The following is a 9,841-nucleotide window of genomic DNA, read 5'->3' as shown; positions in this document are numbered from 1 at the left end:
CCAACTCTAAACACCTGCCCACCTCCCTCAAAGAAATCTCCCAAGGAGTGCCATGAAAAGTGAGTAGAACCTGCGGGAAAGGTAGAGGTGGGAAGAAAAACAAAACAAAATAAAATAAAATCTGGTGCAAATAACTTTTCTCTTTCCATATATGTGACCACCACCAGTGGAATTCTCTCTCTCTCTCTCTCTCTCTCTCTCTCTCTCTCACACACACACACACACACACACACACACACACACACACACACAGACCCTCTTGCTTTCTGTGACCACTTTCAGTAAGAACAATCACCTTTGTGACAATTCTCTGACCAGAGTAAACCAAGCAAACTGCATTTCTGATCCTGATCAGAACTGGTAGAGAATGGGGGTGAGAAAAGGTAGGAGGGAGCCAAAAATCAAAGACTTCACATCCCCAAGTTTTTCTTTCTCTTAAAATACCTTTGGATATCCTCGGGGGTAGTAGGGGGAATGTGTGTGTAAGGGGGAGGGGAAGCAACCTAAGATGACCACTTCTGAATATTTCAGAATAAGGGGAGTCTGTCATCACCAGCGTCTCTATCACCTGGGTCAGTGGCTACTCCAGGGCTAGGCTGCTGGGTCCCTTCTGCCCTGGGCATGGTTTGCAATCAAGAAGCCTGGCCAAGTGCTGTCAATGCTAGGTCCCTGGCCTTGGGCTTGTGGTGGTGACTGAGTGGGAGGGTGAAGGGGAAAGGTCTCTGTTCCTCCTTTTCTCTCAGAATGTCGGAACTAGGTTTAGAGCACAAGGGCAGGAGGTCATCTTTTGAGCTTTCCGCTCCCACCCAGAACCTCTTCCTGTCTGAAGCCACCACAGGACTTGCTCTCAAAGAGGTGGATTTGACCACACTAATAGCTCCTGCGGCCTGCTTCTTTTTTCTTAGGGGAGCAAAATCTAATTTCTAATTCTCATTTTCATTCTCTCTCTCTCTCTTTCCATAATGGGTGTATAGGCCCCGAAGAGGCCATGTTTTGGGGAAAACAGAATTCTGTTTTTCATGTGGGGGCATAATGAAAAGCTAGCACCTGGTGCTTCCCAGGTAGAGAAATTGTCAAGGGTGACCCACACATCTCTTTAATAAATCTGTGGATATTTCACTTAAAGCGTTTGACTGATACCAAGATTGTTTAGCAGAGTATGTCCCAATGTTGGCCTAGGAGTTTTTCACCTAAGGTGAAGCTGTAGGCCTTTAAAATCAGTTTCCTAAAGGCTTATTAGGATTTGCAAACTTCAAAAACATCAAATGATTACTTTGGGCAGGAGTGGGAGAGAGGGTTTTGCGGAGATGTAAAATCTACCCTAGTAGACGGGAAACCTCATGGTTCACCCTGAAAGTGAGAAGGCCCACTCGGCACCGAATATCCTCGAACCTCCCTGAAACCCCTGGAGAAGGTTTCTTCTGAGAATAGTATCTATGCCTGAAACTTTTTGCCTCTAGTGGGGGACGCATTGCTTATTCTCTTTTCCCCAAGGAACTTCCCCCAAAGACAGAAAGGAGAGGGGCTGATACCATCCAAGCAGCCCAAAACCCGGTGAGAAGGGCTGGCGCAGCGTGTCCTTCGCAGGGCGGTGGGGCTGGATGTGGCAGGTGGCTGGCTCCGCGCTCCGGGAGCACGACCTGGGGTGCGGGAGCCAGGCGAGGCACAGAGGCTCGGGTTCCGACTGGGCTCGGACTCAGGGAGGGCCGAGGCCGAGCGCGGGGCGACTGCCCTTCCCCCCCAAACCCCGCAGCCGGCTGTGGATGGGAGGGGGGCGGAGGTGTCTGCCCACTGCCCAGCTGAGGCTTCGCATTGGGCAGGAGCGCGGAGAGCTGCAGCAGTGGCTCTTTGTCCTTCCTGTTATTTCCCGAAAAGGAATTCTCCGTAAACGCTCCTTCTTTGCGCCTCGAAACTCCTTTCCTCCCACCCTTATACTTGTGCGCGGAGAGGCCTGTTTATTGGGAAGGAGGGAGATGGGATCTTCAAGAAGGGCAGCGGGCGGGTGCCTCCTCCACTTCGCCGCGGATAGCGCGACAGGCCCAAGGCTCCACGCGAGACCGTGAGACTGGGAGGCTGAGCCTCCCAGGCCGGGGCAGGAGCGAGCTGGATGCCTGTGACCGCTGCGCAGGACCATGCCCAGGTCGGAGCACAAAGCATCAACAACTCCCTATTCAGTCCCTCCCCTCTGCCCTGGCCGGTACCCGAATGGGAACTGACGACGAAAGTCCTCCTGAGCCTCCTGTGTGTATGTGTGTGTGTGTGTGTGTGTGTGTGTGTGACAGAGAGAGAGACAGAGAGACAGAGAGAGAAAAGAAAGAAAAGGAAAGGAAAAGAAAAAGAGAGGAAAGAAGAACTAATGAACTCTGGGCAGGGAAAAACCATGATCACATCCTCCTCCCTTTTCCTCTTTTCCCAAACTAGCTTTCTGACTTCCATTTTAGAGCCCCATCTCACCTGGTAAGGTTTCAGTTCCTGCATACTGAAAGTAAATCAGACCCAAAGAAACGTGTGTATGTGTAAACAGTTCTTTGGCTTGAACCTCTTGGGTGGCATCTTTACAGAAAATAATCAGAAATAATATCAATGGGTGTTAGGAGGCTCAGCTTGCAGGGAATGGGATCTAGTTTCCATATTTCCAGCTTCACTTGTCTTCTTTAGGTGACAGGCCCTGGCTGCACTGAGCAAAAAGCCAGGTTGCCCTGCTGAGGGCAGAGCCAGAGTAAATCTCCAGGAGCAGGTTTGCAGGAATTAACTCTGCAAGATGATGGGAAGAAAGGGATTAGAAGGGAACAGATTTAGGTTAAAGTTAGGGAGACCAAGAAAAACTGCAAGAGTCCAAAGGCACCTCGGAGCTATTTTGGAAAAGTGAGAGTATAAATCTTTGGGCAGAATAATTCCCTGTCCCTGCCCTTTTGTTTTCTCAGCACTAATGGAATCAGCCAGTTTCTTCGCTAGAGGAACAACCAGGAACTAATGTTTCCGGTCGCTTGCAGCATCATTTGTTAAGTTTCCTTGTGCATGCTTCCAACCTGTTTGATGGATTGTTGCTCTTCCTAAAACTATTCTGACTATTCAAATTCCTTCACATACTTCAGGTTTTGGTACCAAGAGAGATGTGGGGGAAAGGGGGAAGAGGGGAACTGCTACAGAAAATAAATACTTAGGTAAGGGATTTTTACCTTTCTCTGCTAAATAAATCAAAAAGTTTTTCATTAATTGTCAGTGTCACTTTAAATGGAGTGACTTGTCCTATCAACTGTGAGCAGCTTAGCTATTTTGAGGATGGGGAGTTCCTACTTGGTAGGCAACATCATGACTGAGGGTGTGCCACAAACTCCTTCAACCAAAGCCCCACATGACTAGTTTTTAGTCAACACTTTCCTCTAAATTCTCAGACACCTTCCCCCTACCCCCCCCCATCCATGCCTTTCTCTAGATATGGGCGAGGGGGAGCCAGGGAAAGATGGTGAGCGCAAACACCACAAATTTAAAACCTTGATTTTGTTTCATTTATTTAAATAAATATAAATATAAATTTTATATAAAACTATTCACATACAAAGGGACTTCGCAACTTGAATTCCAATCTCTCTCCAGGTAAATTTTCAGAAAGCGAGACCTACAGGGTTTAATTTTCTAAATTACTTGCAATTCAATACTTTCATTTAAAAAACAACAACAGAAAATAATCCAGAAACCCCGTGTTCTTCTTAGGTTCTGAAAGACAGTAGGGAAGGGGGAAATGACATGCGCTTTCAAAATCCCACTACAGTGTTAAATTTAAGCCAACCGTGTTTTTTTTTCTCTGTTATATGACAAGGCTGAGTTGAATCTAGGTTATTTACATTAAAAAAAAAAACGACCTATAACTTTGAGTGGAGCTTCAAACAGATAGGTCAAGGAGGAGACTTGAAGTGTCAGGCTGGGCACTTATGCCCACAGAATGCTCAGCTCCATCCTCCTGCAGATGGGACCACAGAATGGGCGAGGATCTGGGCCCCTGGGTGCCCGCTGCGTTGGTGTTGTGGGGGCTGCCAGGAGCGCGTGGTGAGAGGGAGGCAGCCCTCCCTCATAAGGGAGAAATCTCCTTGTCATCGTTGGCCGAGGCCGGCGACAAGGAGTCCTCATCCTCGGAGCGCGCATAGTGCGCCTGGCTGCCGACACACTTGCAGCCCGCGTGACTGTTCCTCTGTGTGCCCTTCCCTTCTTTCTTATGCTTCACCCGGCGGTTCTGAAACCAGATTTTCACCTGCTTCTCTGACAGGTTCAGGTATGTCGCGATCTCGATCCTCCGGAGCCGAGACAGGTACATGTTGGAAGAGAATTCCCGCTCCAGCTCCAGGAGCTGCGTGCTGGTGAACGCCGTCCTCACCCTCTTGCCATTGGGTACCTGGCTGGCGTCCGAGCCCCCTGCAGACCGGCCAAGAGAGGGCAGAGAGGTAATTCTCGGCTGAGGCGATCCCACCCCACGTGCCATCCCTCGGAAAGGACGCCTCTCCAGGACCCACCCGCGAAGCTCAGTCAAACACCTGTATCCATCCCTCACCCTTTCCCATTTCAGGGCACTTCTTTACTCGGCGGGGAAGGACAGAGACGCCCACAGCAAGTGAAGGCCTTTGATGTGTGAGTTGTAAAGTCAGAGGCTTAAAGAGGGGTGGAGGCTTGCATTGTCCGGTCGGCTCCCTTCAAGCCTAGCAGAGAGGCAGGCAGGCTTAGCCAAAAGCATCGAAAGGCTTTAGCTAGCCCCGACGACGCAATGCCACACTTAAGTTCAAACCTATCCACCCCGCACCTCAGCCAGTTTAGCCTTCGGTTTCTCAACCCTCAAGTTCGAGGTCCCAAAGGCCCCGATATTGAGCAAGACAAGGACACCAGGTACCGGGAATGCACGCACCAGGCTGCTTGGAGAGGTTCGAAAGTTAACTTCCACCTTCGTGGAACTTCTAGGGACGACTCCACAGTTCCACGAAAAGCCCCTCCTCCCCCCCCCCCCCCCCCCCCCCCCCCGCAAGGCTGCCACTTCCTCCACTGGAGGCGGAAAGTTTGCTCCTGGGAGCCGGGAAGGCGCGGCGCGTAGGTGCCCAGAGCCCCCGCCCTACCCATGGTGAGGCAGTGGAATCTCCGCGGGTCCCCCACGTTGTAGGTGGTGGCAGCGCAGACAGGTGCGTGGTGCTGAGGGTGTCCCAAGGCCGCCGCGGCCGCCGCCGCGGCTGCCGCAGCCGCCGCCGCAGCGGCAGAGCCCGGCTGCTGGGGCTGATGGTGGTGATGGTGGTGCTGCGGCGGGTGGTGATGATGGTGCGAGTGGCTCACGCGTGGGCAGAACTGCGCGTCCCCGGGACCCGAAGAGAACTGACCCTTGAGGAGGGGCAGGGCCCCGGCGCCCCCCGGCGCCCCACTACCCCCGGCCCCAGCACTCCCGGTGCCTGCACCCCCGCCGCCGGAGCCGGCGGGCCCGCGAGAGGAGTGCAGGTGCGAAGTGACGCAGAGTGGGCAAACGCAGAACGCGCCACTCTTGCGGGACGGGCAGGCGGGCCCAGACACCGACATCACCAGCGGGGACGGCATGCCCAGCGGGATGAAGAAATCGGGCCCGGGGTGCGGCTCAGGCAGCGAGGGCGCGGGCCGCGAGGAGTCCTTGATGATGAGCGAGTCGACATAGAAGGAGCGCGACATGTCGGGAGGGGTGGGTGGCTGGAGGGCCGGGCCAGCAGTGGCGCCCCCTCCCCTCTCCTGTTCTGAGCTCTGCCCCGGGCGCGGCGCGGACGCGGGCGGTCGAGCCCTCGGGGACGCGGAGGTGTTCGGCGTCTGGGCTGCGAACAAAGGGGTCCCTGGAGAGGGCTGGTCCTCACGTCCCCCGCCCGGCGCCCCGGCTCCGGGATTTTATAGCCCCCACCCCGGCACGTGATGCTGCGGAGTACCGCTCGGCTCAGGCTCCTCAGCAGCTCCCCACCCTCGGGATAGGCTGCCCGAGTCACAACAGAAGCGGCGAGGAGGGGCGGGTGCGCGGCAGGGAAGAACTCGAAGGAGGGGGATGGGGGAGACTTTGCAAAGTGTAGGTTTTGTTAATTTCGCGGGGAGGCCGGCCTCCTCCCCCTCTTTCTCCACGCTTTCTCGAGAAATCAGAGCTGCATCCCCCATCCTACCCCTTTCCCTAGCCCGGGCCCCAGCCCAACTCTTACCCACTCCCGGTCGAAAAGCGCACCAGGTGGGGACCTTGAGGCCTTTTTAATAGGGATGCCCAGTGCTCCCCGCTCCTCTGTACTAGCCGCGGCTGGGCGCGGAAGAGTGTGAGGCCTGCTGTTTGGAGCACGATTGTATGGGCGGCAGACCGGCGGCGGCCGAATCCCGCACCGCCGCTTGGACCGCGGGTACACACAGACACGCACAGACACACACACAGTCCCCCAGCATTTGGACTTGGCCAAAGTCATTCAGGTGGTTAGTTCGTGACCGATCCGCGGCCCAAGAGTGAAGCCTCCCACCTAAGAAGCTGCAGAGTTTTTCATTCTCATGCTTGAGACGCTCTAAAATGCCTTTGCACTTGGGGCTTTCCGGGGGCCGCTCAGATCAAGGACGCTTCCTTGTGCTCCTTTGTAATGGGCAGTGTACCCTTTGGCGGAGAGACACGTCGAAGGGTCACTCTCCCTTCTCCAAGCCAATGCATTTCCAGGACAACCCTGCAAACTCCATCGCAATGATTTTGGAGAGAGGACCCAAACCCAGCCCTCCTGGAGACCGGGCAGGCTTGGGGAAGGCCTTTGCTGTGGGTCCTGTGATTTTCTAAGCCTTTCTATTTTACAGAACTTGAGCAGCTCTCTCCCCAGCCCCCCCTGCGCCCCTTTAAAAGCTGAAAGAGGTTGAAGGAATTTGAGCCACTCAAGGAATCCTGCCTCAGGATGGGAGCGGTGGCTTGGTAAAGGAAATCTGAGGGGCACAGGCTCCAGCGGAAGACTTGCGCCTCGGTGGCTGTGTGAGAGAGGGTGGCTGCCAAGATAGGGGCTATTGATCTCTGGGGAAGGTAAGGTGGCAGAGGTGACAGCTTTCTCTTTTTTGCCTCTGTAGAAAATCTGGTTGGAGCAGGGAGGGTGAGCAACTGCTACAAGTCTGATCCTTTTTCCGAAACAGCTGACTTCAGGCCTGAGTTCACAATGGTGTGTTAAGAAACTTGGGGACAGGTCTCCCTCCACCTCTGAGAACCAAGTGCCCAAATCCTAGGGGAGCACCAGCTTCTCAGCTGGAGGCATGGCTATCTCTCTGTCCTCTGTCTATCCCTCCTTTCCCCTTTTTCATCTCTGGGACCGTTTCTTTTGCGTGCTAGAGAAGTGTAATTGGGTTGTAGGGACGCCCCGCTCTGGGGAGCCCAGGATTTATGGATGGCAATTAAAGTTTTATGAATTGCAGCTGAGGCTGGTTATTGAGCTATTTGAATGTGATTAGAATTCAATTAGAAAGCGGTTAGTGGACGGTGGGTCTCCAGAGTGTAAACAGACAGCTATTCCAGAAATGTGCTAATCCAACATCTTGTGACAACAATTAAGGAGTCTCAGGGCTTAACTCAGGGCTGCTCAGCTGTAACTACTTTTGTACCACAAGGTTCGGCGATGCAGCCATCACAGACGCTCAGCCTCAAGCCAGCCTGCCTGCCTACCCGCCCTCGCTCGTGTCAGGAGAACGCAGGTAGTCCCAGGATCACTCCAGCCCCAAGAAGAATGGAAGCTCAACCACTAAGAGATGCTTAAAGGCTCGGTGTTTTTTTACAGGCCTGAATTGTCCAAACAGGTGACATGATTTCCCCACTCTGCAAGTGTGTGTGTGTAATTTATATAATATATACTCACAGGTATTTATTCACTTTGCAAGTGCTCAAAGAAAGTAATAGCTTTTCCCTTTCCTTTGTCCTCTTCTGGATTGGGTAGAAGGTCATCACAGGTCTGATTTTGGCTTACTGTTTGGGTCACTGTGTTCCCTGTGGTTCTGGGTATGCTCATGGGAAGAACTCCTATGCTAATATGCTGGAATTTGTGCTTTTGTGAGGACCACTTGACTTTAAAGAATCCTAATTATGAAGCATGAGCAACTAAATTTATGTCTAAGTTTGGAAACATCCAATTGGAGTGCTAAGGAATTTTGAGAAAAGTGAGAGGCCCGTGGCATTACTTAGGGCTAAAAGGGGTGCAGTAGCTTGGGGCCAGACTTGAGGCGGAAAGCAGACCATGTCTGAGAAACTTGCCTGTAAGAGAGGATTTGGTTAAATTGCTTGAGCCATGGTGATGAGCACAGGGTGTTGTATGGAAGTGTTAAGTCACTATATTGTATGCCTGAAACTAATATAACATTGCGTATTACCTAAGTGGGATTAAAATACAAACTTTAAAATTTTTGAAAAATAGCTTGAGCCCACCAAGAGCAAGAATTTGAGGGTCACGTTCCATACTGGAGGCTCTCCTCAGATTCTCCTCATTAATTCTCTTTGGCTCTCTCAGTTTTTCTTTCTTTTCTCGACCCAGCCCCATCTTCAGAACTTGGCCCCACTGTGGCTTGCCTCCCCCATTCCCAAAGGAAGGCTACCCTCCATGGCCCTGAGCAGCTATGTGGCTGGCCTGCCCAGCCACACTATTCCCCAGGACATCAGCTCCTCGAACCTGCTCAAAGCAGAAGGGGACCCCTGAGCAGCCTGTCAGTGTGCCCCCACGGTGCCCCCGCTGCCACGCAATTTTATTTCTCAGTGATTCTGTCCGATAAAATTTCATCGTCCATTAAGTAATCCCTGAAATGAGAGCTCTTATGAGCCTATAATGAGCTCTAATTGCCACGACTCGGGGAGCCACGTGGAAGGATTTATTCGGTATTAAGCAGTCGGGTACAGAGTACAGGCTGTTACCTAAGCCATTACTTTCATAATTCAAGGAGAAAATTAGTTCTTTTAAGGGGCAGGGGGATCCTTTGATTTCCTCCCTCTTGCTGGGATGACAGAGGATGGCTTTGTCTTCCTTGAGTGCAAGACAATGTCACAAATAAGAAGGTAACAAAATTGCACCCCCCTCCACTCCCCTAACACACACCAGTCAGGGTACCCCACCCTTACCCTCCAATGACAAAAAAATAAAAGCAGTTCAGAGGTGCCACCTTCTTGCCCCTGGACTCTCTCACTTGAGCCTGGATGAGCAGTTTTCCTCCTATCTCAACCTTGAGATTTGATTCTTGGTTGTAGCTTTCAAGAAGCCTTCCAATACTTCCCCCACCCGGGATCACACCTGACCTGGACCCCGCGTTCCCCTCTTGTTTCTCACTCTTTCTGTTTCCTTTCATGGGCAAAGTCAGGGAAAGCAAAGAATGTGGACTTAGCATTGCTTATTCCGCAGGCCCTAGAGTTCTGACCTATTGATGTGCTTAGCTGTTTTACCGGCTGTAACTCGCACATTGCCCTTTCCTCTGCACACACCCCCCCCACGAAAAAGACCCCCCCCCATTCCTAGTCCTTTTTTCTCTCATTTTTTTTTTAGCGTTTGCCCACACGGTTCTCCTGCCCCAAACAGAGGCCGCGAGCAGGGCGGGACAGCCCAGGAGTTGGCGGGGCGGCCTCGGATTTATTTGCTCCTCTTACATTGATTTCATATTAGTTTCCAAAGCGATGAATGATCTCAAAGCTGGGTTTTGTTAGCCGAACACAAACAGGAGACAGGACTTACTTGCCCCCAGCTCCCTTTAATGAGGTCATTATCAAAGCGTGAACAAGTCTATGAATGTTTTATTGAAAGCGCATCGTTAACTTGTATCCATCCTTTTCTCCGAGTGGCATTGTGATATTGCTGTCTGTGGCACATCTTACCCGATATAGCCC

General features: G+C 52.2%; 1 protein-coding gene across 1 annotated transcript; it reads right to left on the bottom strand.

The window, feature by feature from the left end:
* Positions 1-3,569: 3,569 nt before the first annotated feature.
* GSX2 (GS homeobox 2) lies at positions 3,570-5,673 on the bottom strand. Its single transcript, XM_025887347.2, has 2 exons — positions 5,100-5,673; positions 3,570-4,410 (listed from the first exon to the last, which is right to left on the bottom strand). Exons 1-2 carry the CDS (start codon positions 5,671-5,673, stop codon positions 4,070-4,072), a joined length of 915 nt encoding a protein of 304 aa, XP_025743132.1. The 3' UTR covers positions 3,570-4,069.
* Between the last annotated feature and the right edge of the window lie 4,168 nt (positions 5,674-9,841).

The sequence above is a fragment of the Callorhinus ursinus genome, unplaced genomic scaffold (assembly GCF_003265705.2).
Source record: "Callorhinus ursinus isolate GAN/ISIS: 27379988/994484 unplaced genomic scaffold, GSC_fseal_2.0 scaffold4, whole genome shotgun sequence".
NCBI classification, from domain to species: domain Eukaryota; kingdom Metazoa; phylum Chordata; class Mammalia; order Carnivora; family Otariidae; genus Callorhinus; species Callorhinus ursinus.
This window is presented reverse-complemented; position numbering and strand designations above follow the sequence as displayed.

What these genes read in the sequence shown, in the direction of transcription:
- GSX2 (XM_025887347.2), bottom strand. Translation starts at nt 5,673, where the DNA reads ATGTCGCGCTCCTTCTATGTCGACTCGCTCATCATCAAGGACTCCTCG. An exon ending in ATTCCACTGCCTCACCATGG is followed by an intron (nt 4,411 to 5,099) that starts GTAGGGCGGGGG and finishes GCCGGTCTGCAG; the next exon opens with GGGGCTCGGACGCCAGCCAG.